Source organism: Ramularia collo-cygni (assembly GCF_900074925.1).
Source record: "Ramularia collo-cygni strain URUG2 genome assembly, contig: RCC_scaffold20, whole genome shotgun sequence".
NCBI classification, from domain to species: Eukaryota; Fungi; Ascomycota; class Dothideomycetes; order Mycosphaerellales; family Mycosphaerellaceae; genus Ramularia; species Ramularia collo-cygni.
This window is the reverse complement of record NW_019716274.1, coordinates 432,501-449,714: the sequence shown is the minus strand read 5'-3', so window position 1 is coordinate 449,714 and position 17,214 is coordinate 432,501. Positions and strand designations below refer to the sequence as shown.

Genomic DNA, 17,214 nt, shown 5'->3' with positions numbered 1-17,214 from the left:
ATGCAGGCCGGGAACTTCGGACAGGTCGTATGTTCCAGACACGAGCCATTGGTAGGTGTGTGTCAAGTTGAGAGCGAGCCTAGAGTGGCTTGCCGCCCAATCTTCGTTTGGATGGGTGCTATCTCATCATTTCCAAATCCACTCCAAAACGCGGAATCCCTGTTGCACGTCCACAAGGGACCGACCTTGTTGGCCCTTGGCCCTTGGCCGGGATTCAGAACTAGTTTTGCTCCACAACAGGGATGATGCTTGCGGTTGAGAGCAAGGTTTGGAGCAGATACTAGCGCATGGAACGGGACTACTTGCGGTACGGAGATTTGTGGCTGGTGAGATCTCTCTTTGGTTCTCTATCGGATATTCGTCTCTCCGTGAACGACGCGAAGTTCGAGATTGAGCATCGTCCAGTCCATGGACCACATTCCGTTGTATCCATATGTTCCTCTATGTCTAAAGTTTCTATTTCGCCAACAAATGCCATCATCAATCATTATGGGCCCACTCTCGCTTGACAAAACGAGTCTTGCCTGCGGTCTGCACGGTGTCATCATTGTCACCACAATGTGGAGAGCCCTCCCAGCGAGAACATCGCCATGAGTAGCAATGTGAGCGCAAGTGGCACATTCGTGTCCCCATAGCGTGCACTGGCTGACCCCGGAGACGGTTCGTCATCGCTCGGGGTCGAAGTGCCAGTTGACGTAGGGCTCGCCGTGGGTTCGCCGGTGCGAGTAGAATCCTCTGTCCCGCATAATCCGGAGCCAGCTAAGAGCTCTGCGGGATATAGGACCTTTGGAAGACCGGCGCCCATTGGAACATTCAGTCGTCCTTTGTGGTCCACTGTAGTGTTGGTGCAAGTCAATATTTCGGTGATCTGTCGCACGGAGAAACGTCAGTCAGGTATCCGCAGATCAAGTACAACGCATGATGCAGCACACAGGAGGCACAGCATAGCACGCCGTGGAGACTCCCGTACAAGGCGCTGCGCGACACAGCATGCTCGTGGGGGGACTGTCAACTTCGCTCGCACATCGCTTACCTCGGTTCCTGATTTATATCCATGTCCCTTGATACGAAGCTTAAAGTCTTCGTTTCCAGCTCCGTTGTTGGTCAGGACCGTTATGACTTGATTTTCGTCGACTCCCTTCCGCATTGCGAAGTTGTGGTAACTGTAAGGAAAAAGTCAGCATTCATTGTACATGGGCATGATTCAGATCAGCGCCGGCCGCGAACATGAGATCAAAAGACGGCGTCTTTCCATGTCTACCGCTGCCAAGCCGCCTAGCAGACTCACTCTTGATAGATAATGTCGGTGGTCTGTGTAGTGTACTTGTCGCTCATCTTTATGAAGTGCTGTCGCGCTCGTACCAGCGTTGCAATGTGCTGGTAGAGCATAGAGGATGTGTCAAAGCCGGTTTCCCAAAGAGGGGCTCGGTTCATGTAGGGGTGGACACCTCCAGCAATGTGTTGTTCCTGGCCTAAGGATAAGGGTAAGTAAGGTGCAGTTCACGTATGAAGACATCAGCACTTACCCTGATATACGATTGGAATTCCATCGAAAAGTACCGTGAAGGCCAAGACGTTCTGCGCAAGAGCAGTGTCGTTGGTAACAGTTGGGAAACGTTCGACATCATGATTCTCGCTGAACGTGCCGAAGGTGGTCGGATCGCCACAGTTCTCGTATTGATCATATATCGTGCTGGTCAGGTCGTCGATACTGCCGTACGTAGACGAGAATGCCCGGATTAGGGGGAAGTAAATCTAGATCAGAGTAGGTAAGTTGGCTGGTTTAGTGAAACAGTGAATAGCTCACGCAAGTCACTGGTGTTGCGGCATACTCACAGGATAGTTCAACAGGCTTCCAATATCATCTTCCCATTCGCAAACATAGCTCACATCTCCAGCCATGGCTTCGCCCATGGCAAACACACCAGCCGCATCAACGAAGCCCGAGAAGAAGTCTGGMTCAACGTTCAACGCAGTATCAATTCGGAGGCCATCGAAGGAGTGGTTTGAAACCATTCCTGAAATCCAGTCTCCCATCATGGTGCGCACTTCCTCGTCCTCGGTACGCAAATCGGCAAGGGCAACGATTTGGCTACCAAGCCAACAAACTTCGACGTTGGTTTGATTATTGGACGACGCATCAACAGCGCAGTAATCGTGGAAGTAAGACTTATCATCGAAAGGGTTGAACTTGTCGTATTGAACATCATCTCCAGCACCAGCGTAGCCCATATGATTGACAACCACATCTAGCATGATGTACATACCCCGAGCGTGTACCGCTTCAACGAGAGATTTGAGCTCATCTGCGGTGCCGTAGTTATCGTTCAGGGCATACAGATCCTGCGCCCAGTATCCAGTGTATGCTTGTCCATCGCCGGTTGATTGAGGCAATTGTGCCACCTGTATCGATGAATGGAGGGTAAGCAAGCGTTTCGAAGAGCGGAAAGTTGCATGGAGATTTCGAGATTTGCTCTATTCCTCCCGTACTTAATTTTGACTTACGATTGGAGATATCCAAATTGCATCAAAGTTCATGCCTTTCTGAGTTTAGTATCGATATATCCATCTCATCACTCTTGTCGTATACATACCCTGGATATAGTCCAAGTTCTGCTCAATCCCGCGCCATGATCCGTGACAATAATGGCCATTGAGTTCGTTGCAACGTGATTTCGAGTCATCTGATCGGGCAAATCTGTCCGTGAGGACTTGATATATTGTGCGGCTCCGCCATTCCTCTAAATCTGCTGCCAAAGTAGTGCTAAAAAGGGATAGAAATATGCTCACAGCAAGTACCTTCATCTGTGATAACGAAGACATTGCATGGACCGACGCAAGACTGCAGTGCAGCCAGCAGTCGGGGAGGGTATCAACACATGCCAATGGACGATGGCCTGCAGACGCGTGTGAACGTGGCGGCCGCCACGCAGTCCGATACTCGTCATGGCGTCAGGCCAAGTGAAGTTGAATTCTTCGCCCCACCCATAGCATTCAAGGTGAGCTGCAGCCTGCAGGATGGTCTCGGCGAGTTTGACATGCAAGGAGAAGCCCCGATGGCGGCTTTGGCGACCCCAGCTATCCTTCAACGAGTCAACGACACACCTTACCAGGGCGGCACTTCGTCTAATCGGAACATGACATCCGCTGTCATCACGCCTGTTCAACGTACAATTTCTCATTCGAGTTGGGCGATCAGTGAGTAACCTTTTGCCGGGATCCAGATCCATCAGAGGCTGGGCTATCGTCACCTGGCAGCTTGCCGAATGTCCATTCTCAGCTACGGTGTCCACAAAGGCGAAACACTGGCATTGACCGACGGAGCTCGACTGGAACGTCCGAAGACCTCATCCGAGAGCGCAGGCAGCTTTCGACTGCCCACCTTCGGACGACCTGCCCGGCGCACGACGAAAAGCCGGAACGTCCATGAGCGTGGAGATGCGCGGTGCTGTAGGGATGGTCAGCACGATTGGGCGGAATGCACAGTTAGAATAGATGGATGCGGGAACCCACATCGTCCAATGTGGAGTGTGTTATCGTGGGTCGAAGGAAGTCCAGGCACGGCCCTTGAGCTTCTTCGGTGTGGCGTTGCGGCCCGCATTTTCGAATCCTTCAGTCGCACTGCATGCGCTACTCCGTTTATGCGAAACATCAAGAATTTTTTGCTGGATGGAGATCAAATGATCTCGCGTTTATATTGGGACTCGGCGCAAGGGGCCTGTCACGATGAGTGGGTGCATGGAAAGATGTGAGGCTCGCGTTGCGCCTGCGGGTCGTAGCATGCCTCTCGCCGTCGTCCCTGCCCCCGACCAGCTTGGCGGCGATACGGCTAAACCGACAAAAATCGCAGCGCAGGGAAGGGCGACAAGGCCGCCGATTAGCCTCCGGTACCTTAGGCCGGAAAAGGGCGCGCTGGAGAGCATAGGGCTAGGGCCGACCGKGGTGTCGACATGCTGCGCATCGGAGACCGTCAACGTGGTGACGGTGGATAGTGGATGAGATAGATGGGCATGGCTCTCCGTGCTTTGGGCAGGTCCGCAAAATGATCACCCGGCTCATCTCAACGCAAMAGTGCTCTGCGTAGCGCGTCCCGCCGGATGGCTCAAAGCAGAAGCAACAATGCGCTGTGGCTGCAACACCTCGCCGTCCCACCTTTGCCTAGCCCGGCGAGCATCGTACAGAATCCCAGCGGAGTGGGAACTGGCTCGCGTCGTGCTGCGGACGCTAACTATTGCGAATGCGAGTGCCCTGGAGTGGGGCGGTATCCTTCATTCATTCACGTTTTCGCTCGGTCCCTCTTCATCACCACCTTCGTTTGACTGACTACCTTGATCCCCTCGCTTTTCGCCACTGCTCATCGGCACGGCGGCTCTCTCACTCGCATCTGTTGTGCCCCAGTGCATTGGATCCCTGTGTCATCGCGAGCTTCAGCGACTCCACGCCATTGCCCGCCTGCCTACAGATAGGTAGCATCCTCCCCCAGCCACTGGGCCTGTCCGCTCACATTGTCATCCTGTACGATCGCAATTCGACTCACCTGCCTCACTCATTTCGGCAGACATCGATGCTATCTGCATAGGACTCATTTTTATTTCGCAGCTGCCATTGGCGGCGCAGTCATCAATCCACTATGATGTTCAAAGCAATTTTGCTCGGCCTCGCGGCACTGCCAAACTTCATTTCTGCATCCTACTACGACGAAGCTGAGCTTGAGTGGAATTTGAACGCGAACCCGGACGCTGCAACTCCCCTCGAATACCGTGTCCCCGATTGGCCAGCCGATTTTACCCATCACTCAAGTCCTGATAATTGGCGATTCCCATTCTACAGCTTCTTCCTCGACCGGTTCGTCAATGGCGATCCGACGAATGATAACGCCAACGGCACCAACTGGGAGCAAGACCCGAAGCAAACCCAGCTCCGTCACGGTGGCGATATCAAAGGCGTGCAAGACTCATTGGACTACCTTCATGGCCTGGGAATTCGCGGCATCTACCTCGTGGGCAGTCCAATGATCAACAAACCTTGGGAAGCCGATGGCTACAGCCCAATCGATCACACAATTCTCGATCATCATCTTGGCAACATCGAAGATTGGCGCGCCGCAATTAAAGCCATTCACGACAAGGGCATGTATGTCCTATTGGACAACACAATGGCCACCATGGCCAATTTATTCGGTTTCGAGGGTTCGTACAATTCGAGCGCGGATTTCTCCTTCACGGAACACGACATGAATTACATCTCCAAGACAACCTATCGTGATTTCTACGTCTCCAACGAATTTGAGGAGGAATGTAGCTACGAATACCCTCGCTTCTGGGACCAAGGTGGCGGTCGAATCATAGATAACAACACCAATGCCATGGTGGGTTGCATGGACAGCGAGTTCAATCAATTCGGTGACGTGGGCGCCTTTGGAGTCTATCCCGAGTGGCAAAAGCAGCTGTCCAAATTCAACGGTGTCCAGGACCGACTTCGAGATTGGAGACCTTCAGTACTGGACAAGATCAACCACTTTTCCTGCATGATGATCCAAGGGCTCGATATTGACGGTTTCAGAATCGACAAGGCCATGCAAGTAACCGTCGATTCGCAAGGAAACTGGTCTCACTACCAAAGGGAGTGCGCAGCTGAAGTTGGAAAGAACAACTTCTTCATCCCGGGCGAAATTGTGAACGGAAACGCCAACGGAGCCATCTATCTCGGACGTGGCAAGGAGCCTGACATGGCCGTGAAAAACATTACCAAGGCTGTCACGTCCAATGACACTGAGTACATTCGCGACGAGGGTTATCAAGGATTGGACGCTGGTGCCTTCCATTATTCGACGTACCGTGCTCTCATGCGCTTCTTGGGACTAGATGGCAATCTCCTGGCTGCCAATGATGCCCCCGTGAACTTCGCCAATCAATGGCGATCTTTCATGGAAACCAACGACTTGAACAATGCTTACACTGGCGTGTTTGACCCTCGACACATGTACGGCGTGTCCAACCACGATGTTTTGCGTTGGCCTGGCCTGGAGAATGGCACGGAGCGGCAGCTACTGGGCGATTTCGTTATATCTCTCCTGATGCCAGGAATCCCCATCATCACCTGGGGAGAGGAGCAAGCTTTCTATGTTCTTGACAATACCGCCAGCAACTACATCTTTGGTCGTCAACCAATGTCCTCAGCTCAGGCTTGGCAGATGCACGGTTGTTACAAGGTTGGCAACATCAACTTGCATAACTGGCCTGTCAACAGCTCGCTTGTCGGCTGCCAGGACGACCAAGTCAGCCTAGATCACCGAGACTCTTCCCACCCAGTCTACAACGTGCTGAAGCGCATGTTCCAACTCCGCGACGAATATCCTGTCCTCCACGAGGGCTGGAACGTCCAACAACTGTCCAATCAGACTTTTAACTACACTCTGCCTGGATCGTTTGGTGTTCCGACGGAGACCGGTCTCTGGAGTGTTCTACGAGGACGAATGGAGGGTGTACAAGACTTTGAAGGAGAAGGTACGTTTGGAAATCAAGGCATATGGCTCCTGTACTCCAACTACAACGGTTCCCGAACATACGAGTCCGACTGCCAAGGCGACGACGCCATCATATCGCCCTTTGACGAAGGGACGACGGTCAAGAACCTGTTCTATCCATTTGATGAGTGGGATCTGGAGAAGTCTAACGTGACTTTGGGAATTGAGGGCTCCGAACTTCAGAATGGGTGCGTTTCGAAGATGAACATGACCAAGTACGGCTGGAAGGCATTCGTTCCCCGTGAGAACTGGACCACTCCAGCTCCAGTCCTGACGGGCTTCTCGCCGGGCCACGATGTAAGGATCCTGTCGGATACCCCGGCATCCGAAGCCTCTGTTCTGGATGTCGAGTTCCGCTTTTCGGACATGATGGATTGCGACTCATTCAAGGACTCAATCACCATCGAGTCGACAACTTCCGGCAAGGAGCAAGCCGAGATCGACACGTCTGCCATCGACTGTCTCACGATCGATCCTCAGTTCGAAGCGTACTACTACGGCCCAAGCCCGTCAATCTGGCGAGCTCGGGTACCCCTGAAGAATGTCTACGACGGTGTCCATGTGCTCAGCGTCAACGATGTCAAGAGCCAGTCCTCGAACAAGTCGACATCGTCCAACGATCACTTCATGTTCAGGATCGGGCAAGCCGATAATCCCATCATTTTCCCCAAGACTGCCAATATCAGCACGTCTCTCCTGTACAAGGACGACGGGTCTGGTGCCGCACTCGAAAAGCGGGATGCAGAAATTACGAGCTCCGGCTTGATGGTCAATCACATTGCCGCTGGTGCTGATAAGTGGCGCTTTACCATGTCTTTCGGTGGCGTATGGTCAGAATGGTACGATTACGTTCCAGGAAATGTCTCGTTGCCTTCGCAAACATGGAGTGGGAGTAAGCTGCAGAAATGGTCCGGAGACCATGTACAAGTCCAGTACTGGTCCAAGATGGCTGGAAGCAGCCAGCATGTCGTCGAAGGCGATCTTGTCGGTACCAACAATGTTCCCCGGCGATTCCCCCATCTCTTCGTACATGGATCATTCAACCAATACGGATATGACTCGGGTCTTCCAAACCAGATGGCCCAACTTGACAATGGAACCTGGTACTTTGACTTCTTGACCGAATGGCCTTCGCAGTTCCAGCTCAACGTGTGGGGTATGGCCGCGAACGGCAAGCCAGACATCAGCTACGCAATGGGTGATGTTGACAACGATACTGTCTTGGACCGAATCTCACCAGTATCGCTCCAGCAACTCGTGACCAACATCACCAACCAAGGACCGCACTCTCCTTACTTGGCCTACCGAATTCTCTTCAACGACGGTGACTTCAGATACTCACTCGTGCCGGTGGGAAACAGATACACCCAGCTCGTGCTATGGCTGCTGCTTGGAATCATTCCCATCCTCACAGCAGTGGCTGGTGTATGGGCCTACATGCACTTCTTTTWCGGAGTCAAGTTCAATCAGATCGGCCTTTCTGAGAAGAAGTCCATGCTCCCCATGGCCGCACTCGGCAAGATCTTCAATCGTGAAAAGGAGGAGAAGCCCAGTGAAACGTCCTCTTCAACAGCACGTGGATCCCCCAACCTGGATGCAGCCGGTGTGTCAATGGTCCGCGAGGCTTTTGCAGGTACCGGACTCTCGACCGAGCGTCGCACTGTTCTGATTGGCACCATGGAGTACGATATCTCTGATTGGAACATCAAGATCAAGATTGGTGGTCTCGGCGTCATGGCTCAGCTCATGGGCAAGAATCTGGAACATCAAGATCTCGTTTGGGTCGTTCCTTGCGCCGGTGGTATCGACTACCCCGTCGACACTCCTGGTCTACCCATTGATGTCACCATCCTTGGCCGCACCTACGAAGTGCAAGTCCAGTACCACAAGCTTAACAACATCACCTATATGCTCCTTGATGCCCCGGTATTCCGCAGACAGACCGCAAAGGAGCCTTACCCGGCTCGTATGGATGACTTGGACAGTGCCATCTATTACTCAGCGTGGAATCAGTGTATCGCTGAGGCTATGCGACGATTCCCAATTGACCTGTATCACATCAACGACTACCACGGCACAGTCGCACCACTCTACTTGCTACCGGATACGATCCCCTGCTGTCTCTCGCTCCACAACGCCGAGTTCCAAGGACTTTGGCCGATGAGGAACCCTCGTGAGGTTGACGAGATCTGTTCCGTATTCAACCTCCCCAAGACGGTTGTACAGCGATACGTCCAGTTCGGTGAAGTCTTCAACTTACTCCATGCCGGTGCGAGCATTCTCCGTGTACATCAAAAGGGCTTTGGGGCAGTTGGTGTCAGCAAGAAGTACGGCAAACGCTCATGGGCTCGATACCCCATCTTCTGGGGTCTGAAGAAGATTGGAGCGCTGCCCAACCCAGATCCCTCAGATCTTGCCGAGTGGGACAAGAAGCTCTCCAACCCTGATGAAGTCCAAGTCGACCAGGTCTTCGAAAGCTCACGTGCTGGCTTGAAGCGACAAGCGCAGGAGTGGGCTGGTCTGGAACAGCGCGCCGACGCCGATCTGTTCGTCTTCGTTGGCCGTTGGTCAATGCAGAAGGGTATTGATCTCATCGCTGACGTGTTTCCGGCTGTTCTCGAGCAATACCCACAAGTTCAACTGTTGGCCATTGGCCCCACCATCGATCTTTACGGCAAATTTGCTGCGTTGAAACTCGCGAGAATGATGGAGAAGTACCCAGGCCGAGTCTACTCAAAGCCCGAGTTCACTGCGCTTCCACCGTTCATCTTTAGCGGAGCAGAGTTTGCCCTCATTCCCAGCCGAGATGAGCCTTTTGGCTTGGTTGCCGTGGAGTTCGGTCGTAAAGGTGCGCTCGGTGTCGGTGCACGCGTTGGAGGTCTTGGACAAATGTAAGTGTGGTCTCTATCCATTGCTCGTCGTGGAATTACTAACCAACAACTCAATAGGCCAGGATGGTGGTACACTATCGAGTCATCTGGAACGAAACATCAGATGCATCAGTTCAAGATGGCCATCTCCGCGGCTTTGAAGTCCGATTATGAGACTAGGTCGGTCATGAGAGCACGATCCGCTAAGCAACGATTCCCTGTCGCTCAATGGAAAGAGGACCTGGAAATCCTGCAAGGCACTTCCATCCGAATTCACAAGAAACGTATGGAGTTCATCACTGCCAAGCGCATGGGACTGGAAGATCGCAGCGGAACATCCAGCGGATGGAACACACCGGGTTGGATGACGCCTCGAAGTGGCTGGGCTACTCCCACTGGTAGCCGTCCAAACACTCGCCCTTCCTCTCCAAATCGGTCGGGTACTACAACTCCTTCCTCCAGCGCACTGCCACCGGGTACGCTATCGCTGGGAATGCACCATGGACCTGGCCATTCCCCAACCGAAAGCACACGATCTCAACGCCGCAGTCCCTCGCAGACCACTGCTGTATCCCGGCGAAATTCCATTGAGGAGCAAGACCAGAATCGAACTAATCGTGCAACGGACGAAGAGTATATCAGTCGTGAAGTCGCAGAAGAGTCCAAGAGACGGTCTCAGATTGGCGCTTTGGCCTCTGATATGAACTATGGACTTCGCGACGGAACACGCCAAAATGACCCAAGCCCGCCCAACAAAGCGCACAACCCATACTTTCCCAAATTCGCAGCATCCACTCCCAGCGGCTCAAACACGCCTAACGGCGGCCAGAGCTATCCATTCCTCAGTCGTCCACACACACCCGTGCGCGACGACGCTCCGAGCATCCCACAGACACCATTGGCTACGGAAACAGTCATGGACGAGAAGAAGAACCAGCCGCAGGACCTCACCCCTTTCTTCACAGATCCGACAGGCTTGTACTACAAGACCTTTGACAAGAAGTTGGATGCGCTTGACGGCAAGAATTCGGAAACTCAGTTCTGTATCGAAGAATATCTTGAGAAATCGGAGAAGCAGTGGTTCAGTCGGCTCCACGAGGCCAAGATGAGTCGTGCCAACACACCGAGCGCTTCCAGAGCTGTGACGCCTGCGGGATCCATATACGAGGGCCACAACACCGACGAGTCTCTCGCTCAATTCCTGCTCCCCGATAATTACAAGCCTCCGACCGGCATTCGACGACTGATGTTGTTCAAGGTCGGCGACTGGCCGCTGTACTCACTACTGCTTGCTCTTGGTCAGATCCTGGCTGCAAACTCCTACCAGATCACCCTCATCACTGGCCAAGTTGGACAGACAGCTGGCCAGCTCTACACGATTGCTTGCATCTACTTTGCAACGACCTTGATCTGGTGGTTCTTATTCAGACGTTTCGCTTCCCGCTGGTGCATGAGTCTACCATGGGCATTCTATGGTCTCGCATTCTGGCTCCTAGCATTCGCGCCTTACGGTTCTGCCTTCTCGGCCAAGTGGGTTCAATACGTTGCAACCGGCTGCTACGCCGTTGCATCCTCCTCAGGATCTCTCTTCTTCGCTCAGAACTTCGGATCACTCGGCGCCGCACCTGTAAAGGACTGGGCATTCAGAGCTTGTGCGATTCAAGGGACCCAGCAGCTCTACGTCGTTGGAATGTGGGCATGGGGTAACAAGCTCACCAAAGCGAATCAACAAGGAATGTCCACAGGCCTGGGCACGACCATGACTGCAATCGGAATTCCAATCTCGATATTCCTGTGGGCGATTGGACTGATTCKGTTCTTCGGACTTCCAGATTTCTACCGCCAAAAGCCAGGTGCCGTGCCAGATTTCTACACCTCCGTCTTCCGACGAAAGATCATTGTCTGGTTCCTGGTGGCCACTTTCGTCCAAAACCTATTCCTGTCGGCACCTTATGGAAGAAATTGGTCTTACCTGTGGAGTTCGGATCATGCCCCTGGCTGGGCAATCTTCCTCATGCTGATCCTCTTCTTCGTCATCGTGTGGGCTGGCGTGCTATTCTTCTTTGGCCACCTTTCCATCACGCACAGCTGGATCATTCCGATCTTCGCGATTGGATTGGGCGCGCCCAGATGGTGCCAGATTCTCTGGGCCACTTCGAACATTGGTCAATACTTGCCATGGGCTGGTAGCCCTGTCGCGTCTGCGATGCTCGGTCGTGGACTGTGGCTTTGGCTTGGAGTGTTGGACTCCATCCAGGGCATTGGCTTTGGAATGATCATCCTTCAGACCATGGCTCGATTCCACTGCTCGTTCGCATTAATGGCAGGACAGTGCATCGGTGCGGTTGCCACAATTGTAAGTTGACACTTCTCACACATGATGAGAGAGCACGACTAATATTGCCTCTCTCAGATTGCACGCGCAGACGGCTTGAACTCGACAGGCCCAGGCCCAACCTTCCCAAGCTTCGCAGCCGGTTGGACCGACGGACTTTCAGAACCCTGGTTCTGGGTCTGCCTACTGCTGCAGCTCGGAATTTGCGTCGGCTACTTCACCTTCTTCCGCAAGGAACAGTTGACCAAGCCTTGAGAGTGGATGGATATGATGTTTGGTGTTCAGCGTGCGCTGCCAAATCTGTACAGACTGTGTTTGGTTTTTATGATGATCTAATGAGGATCGACGAGTATCATTAATTCTCTTCTTTCAATGTGTTCGTTCGCACCGGCTGCAGCTTTCACGGTCAATGATGAGCTAGTCTCGCCGCCACAGAGTTATTTAGATATGGATAGAAATAGAGAGCTCGAAGTGTTCGGCTCTGAATTTGCATTCGCATTCGCTGTTTTCACTGCCACAACATTATCGCGTCTTTCAATCAGTCTTCTGTGTGCAAGATTTTCATCAGATCTCAAACCAAGAGGCATGTTTATACAAAGATATACAAACTACATGGCCTAGCCACCACGATCCCTCTCCTCTTCCTCATCATCCCTACCATCCCAACCTCTTTCCCGAGCAGCAAACCCGCCGTCAACAGCAGAATGCTCTGCTCGACCGTCATTCAACACAAACCAAAGATCCTTTTTCGTGCACAAACCCGCCAACCTCCCACGATCAGAGAAGACCACATATCGCAGTCCCAGCTTCTGAAACATTTCATTCGTGAGCATCAGACTGCTCCGCGAGTTCAATGTAATCGGAGTCTGGTCCATCCAAGGTCTCAGATCTAGAGTAACTGTAGGGTCTGCAAGAGGCTGATGCTGCAGGAAACACTCTGTATCCGGAGGAAGAGACCGAGTTGCGCTTCCGGCAGAATCAAGTGCAAAAGTCAATTCAGTGCGGGAAATGTATCCCAGTAATGTGGCGTCGGCATCTGAAGAGATTACCGGGAAACCGCGGAAATGATGCTCCTGCAGGAGCTCTCTCAAGCTGGAAATTGTGTGTCCCGTGGCCGTTATGCTGATGAGATCTTCTGCTCGGGTCATGACATCGCTGACGGGGATATCTGGGATTGGCGCATCGTCTTTGTTGTCAAGGAATGGGTAGCCTTGGAAGGCGATCCAGCTCTCATAGATTCCTCTCTTGCCGAAGCCGTCTCCGACCCATTTCGAGATCATGACGGCGATCATGATGGGCAAGACATATGTCAATGCGCCAGTAAGCTCAAACATGATGACTACGATAGACACCGTCATACGCGTGGCACCTGCGAGAGCAGAAGCTGCGCCAATGACTGCGTAGGTACCAGGTGTGACGCAGGGAACATCCGGCTCGCAAGCTGCGAAAACGATGAACCCAGGATGCTCACGCTGCCAGACCTCAACGATCAGACCAATGACTCTTCCGTAGAGAGMACCTATAGCCATTGAAGGTAAGAGGATTCCTGCAGGTATCTGAAGCCCAAAGGTCATGCTTGCGAGGAGAAACCCGAACGCGGCTGAAACAAGAAGCATAAGAATGACGCCTGTGTTCGCCACGCCGCTCTTACACAGGCCGAGGAGGTCGTCTGTGATGTCGCGACATTCGGCGAAGAGATATTCTACCAATTCAGAGCTCTGCGCCCGGAGGAACGTGATCGGGTAAGAGATGAGGGCCGTCAGTAGGGCGACGGCAACGACCTCCAACACAGGGTGCTTGGCGAGCCAGTAGGAGGGAGAAGCTCTCCAGGAGGCTATACGCATATTGAGCTTAATGAACATGGCTCCGTACAATCCTCCAATGATACCGATAGTCGCGAATGGGATCAGTTCGAAGGCGTGCCAGCCGGAGTGATATGTGACTTGGTAGAGAACCAGTTGTCCAGTCCGAAAAGGGTCAAATGCTTGCAGTGTGACGGCTGCCACCATGGCGCAGACGAAAGATGCCCACATGGTTTTATCAGGAAAGTAGTAGGAAAGCTGCTCCAGACTAAAGAGCACACCTCCTATCGGAGAGCCAAATGCAACAGAGATACCACTCGCGGCTGCAGCGCTCAAAGTCTCGCGTTTTCTAGCCTCGTTGGTGCTGATGCTGGGGAAGAGTTTCATGAACAAGTTTGCACAGCAGCAGGCGACGTGCACCAGAGGTCCCTCCTTTCCAAGCCACATGCCTGACGCAACAGCCAGACAGAGCCCGAGAGACTTGACGATCAATGTCCAGAGCCCCAGAAAGCGTCGAATCACGGTCCCCCCAAGCAAAGTTTTGATCTCTGGAATGCCGCTTTGTTTGGCGTAGATGCTGTACCGATTGACCAGCAGACTCGCACAAGACGCGAAGAGCACCGAGAACAGGACAAAGGTGATGTACTCCACGATATAGCTGCCTCCCTTGTTCCCGATGCCCAGGACATTGCTCCACGATCTCCAGCTTGGACATTGGGCATACATTTCGACTCCCCAGCAGCAGAACAATCTGTTAAGATACCACCTGCCATCTTCATCGCCGGTGTTGTGACAAATTCCCGTCTTGAGATCTCCCAGCCAGTCACTTGCTACATCGATTCCCGCAGCAATGCTGCCGACTGCGATGCCGGTGAGGACCAGAATGACCCATATCTGACTTCCATCCGCTATTAATCGCAGCTGGCCCAGCAGTCCCGGAGAGTTTATGATCAATTGCCTCTGACGAAGGCGCTCCCTGCCATACTCGTAGATCCAGTCGATCGAGGTTAAGTTGTCGTATCCCACTCTTCTGCCGGGACCCTCGACGTACCAATCAAGGCTGCCACCGTCTTTTGTGTCTTGAACATCACCCGAAGAGGTGTCTAGATAGGAAAGGACTGTATTGGGTGTGGGATATGTTCCTGCACGGGCTCGGCGACGATTTGGCGGAGAGCGGGGCCCCGGAGATCCCGCGGTATCGGACGTCGAGGGGGTCAGAACGGGCGGCGTGTTCGATCTACTCCCGCCGAATGGAGACGAGAGAAAGCGTGAGGCTAGAGAGGGCTTGGCGACGATGGGATTCCTGCGCTTGAAGGAGATGTCGCCATGGCTCATGGGATCTTCGGCCGCCAGCAGCTCTTCGTTGTGCAGCTCGAGGCCATCATCGGAATCATCGTCCATAAGGCTCGCATGGCGGCTGGAAGAGGCAACGGCCGGGCTGTGAGGTGATGGCGAAGGGCGCCTGGATGACTGACTGGACATGGGAGCATTTGCTATTGATCGCTCGTCCGCATCGTGGGCGAGTCGCGATTGAATGAAGAGCGGAAGACGTGACGTGCAGCCTGACATGTGAAAGCAGCCCCGTCTTAATCTGATGGCGCTAATCTATTTCTGGCGACGGCCAAATCGCCGGCAACGGAAGTCAATAGCAACAAGCTTCCCGTCCACATCAACATCATCAGCCAACAATCAATATCAATGTCAATACTAGAACTTCTGTATAGGCTAATACGCTCGCCACAATCACTGTTGTGTATCTTGCTGCTCTTCGGACACCCTGGGTATTACGGAGATGGTGATGTTCAAAGAGCTGCGGGCACAAACGGCCTTTCACTGTTACTCAAAGGGACATAAATGAGACATGAACCAGCAGAGCGCGGTCTAGCAGCCTCCCAAGGCTGCGTGTAGGTCAATATCTGTGCGACAATTGACCGTGGTCAACCCAGGCGACCGGCCATCCGTAATCGGACGGCAATGCCTTCTCAAATGGAAATACACGATTTCGAGGATTGCGCTCTGCCTCTGGTTGATTGCAACACGAAACTTCAGACATCACAGCGTCTCGAGTGTCCAGATTGTGGTTACATGACATCGCTTACAGCAAGCACTTCCAAGGCTTCGTTCCCTACCCACACCAGATGTTTCAAGCACAGTGTGTCGATATCAATACCGGGCAGGTGCATGAGATGTCGCCACTTTTATTCTTGTCGAAGAGCTTGAGTGTCCACGCCCTGGGCTGGTAAACCCAGCAATGTCCGTTACCAGGCTGTTCTTTCGACCCACTGACCTCGTCGTGGACAACGAGCTGGGTAATTCTGATCTGCCTTTCCTTTGCTATATAAGGTCGAGTATAGTAGCGCTCGTGTTTGGGCAAGATCACTAAAGTTTGTGACGCTTTCAACATGCTCGCCTTTTCCTTAGTGGTTGCTGGTCTGCTGGTTCTAAGCCAGGCTGTGTGGCTGGGGGGTGTCAACATTGCTGGATGTTAGTATATCGGAAGCATTGGCGTTCGCAAAACATCTACTGACTGATTGGTCGATGCAGGCGACATTGGTATGGACACGATTGTACAAAAAACCACCTGCTTGAGAGTAGGCACTCCATCTGATCTTTCTGACAGGGCAACTATGAACCGGAWGCAGCCTTCGACGGCCAGTATCAATGCCCGAGCTTGGCTTTGGCAGTCAGTCAAATGCAGCACTTTACAGACAAAAACGGATTCAACGTTTTCCGTCTTCCCGTCCCATGGCAAAGACTGGTGAACAACGATCTTGAGACGAACGAGCTTGATGAGGATTACATGAGCGACTACAACGCTCTTCTCCAGGCTTGCTTGGATACTGGATCTTATTGCATGCAAGTCGAAGAATCATACACTTGGCATATGATACATTTCCTAACATTCTTCAGCATCGACATCCACAACTATGCACGCTGGTGGGGCGGGATTGTCGGCCAAGACGGACCCAGTGCGAACGACCTTGCCAAAACGTGGTCTCAACTCGCTTCACGCTGGGCTTCTGAATCACGCATCATGTTCGGGACAATGAATGAGCCTCACGATACCAATGGCACTAGTGATTTCGACATGGATACATGGGCCAACACCCTTCAGACCGTGGTCTACGCTATCCGTGACGCTGGTGCGACTAGCCAGATGATTCTCCTCCAGCCATCCAATTGGGCCAACGCCATGACCTTTCCCGACCGCGCCGATGCCTTGCTTAAAGTCGTCAACCGGGATGGAAGTACCACCAATATCATCTTTGAGCTGCACCAGTACTTTGACAAGGTAGGTGGTGTCACTGACGGATGCAATGACGACCTGACCGCGGGATTCAAAGAGCTCGCAGATTTTCTGAGAGGGATTAAACGGCAGGCATTTATTGGCGAGCTTGGTGGTGGGAACGGTCAGGATTGTATTGATATCATATGTCCAGTCCTGGACACACTGAACAGTGCTGGAGATGTGTTCATTGGGTGGACTAGCTGGGCTGCTGGGAACTGGTGGCCGGAGTATGAGCTGAGCCAAGTCCCGAATGGTGATGAGGATGTGGGCATTGTGGAGAGTTGTTTCGCTCCGAAGTTTGCTCCTTATAGAGAATGAATAGGTGTAACTATGTAGGTTGAAGATAGCAGAGCCTGCGTTGCGTGTAGGAATAATGTTGATGTAAAAGACCT

General features: G+C 52.8%; 4 protein-coding genes; 2 read left to right on the top strand and 2 right to left on the bottom strand.

The window, feature by feature from the left end:
• Positions 1-550: 550 nt before the first annotated feature.
• Positions 551-2,654, bottom strand: RCC_10007 (related to Acid alpha-amylase; the record flags this gene model as incomplete). XM_023775242.1 has 7 exons in its annotated part: positions 551-868; positions 1,034-1,163; positions 1,289-1,472; positions 1,527-1,755; positions 1,837-2,403; positions 2,506-2,544; positions 2,595-2,654. 7 exons carry the CDS (start codon positions 2,652-2,654, stop codon positions 551-553), a joined length of 1,527 nt encoding a protein of 508 aa, XP_023631010.1.
• A 1,976-nt stretch (positions 2,655-4,630) lies between these two features.
• On the top strand, positions 4,631-11,986 carry RCC_10005 (related to cell wall alpha-1,3-glucan synthase ags1; the record flags this gene model as incomplete). XM_023775241.1 has 3 exons in its annotated part: positions 4,631-9,417; positions 9,475-11,752; positions 11,810-11,986. The coding sequence occupies 3 exons, from the start codon at positions 4,631-4,633 to the stop codon at positions 11,984-11,986; spliced, it is 7,242 nt and encodes a 2,413-aa protein (XP_023631009.1).
• Positions 11,987-12,348: 362 nt separating this feature from the next.
• Positions 12,349-15,102, bottom strand: RCC_10004 (related to chloride channel protein 3; the record flags this gene model as incomplete). Its single annotated transcript, XM_023775240.1, has 1 exon — positions 12,349-15,102. One exon carries the CDS (start codon positions 15,100-15,102, stop codon positions 12,349-12,351), a length of 2,754 nt encoding a protein of 917 aa, XP_023631008.1.
• Positions 15,103-15,935: 833 nt separating this feature from the next.
• RCC_10003 (related to Endoglucanase EG-II) lies at positions 15,936-17,140 on the top strand (the record flags this gene model as incomplete). XM_023775239.1 has 4 exons in its annotated part: positions 15,936-16,017; positions 16,078-16,100; positions 16,154-16,389; positions 16,444-17,140. The coding sequence occupies 4 exons, from the start codon at positions 15,936-15,938 to the stop codon at positions 17,138-17,140; spliced, it is 1,038 nt and encodes a 345-aa protein (XP_023631007.1).
• Positions 17,141-17,214: the final 74 nt, after the last annotated feature.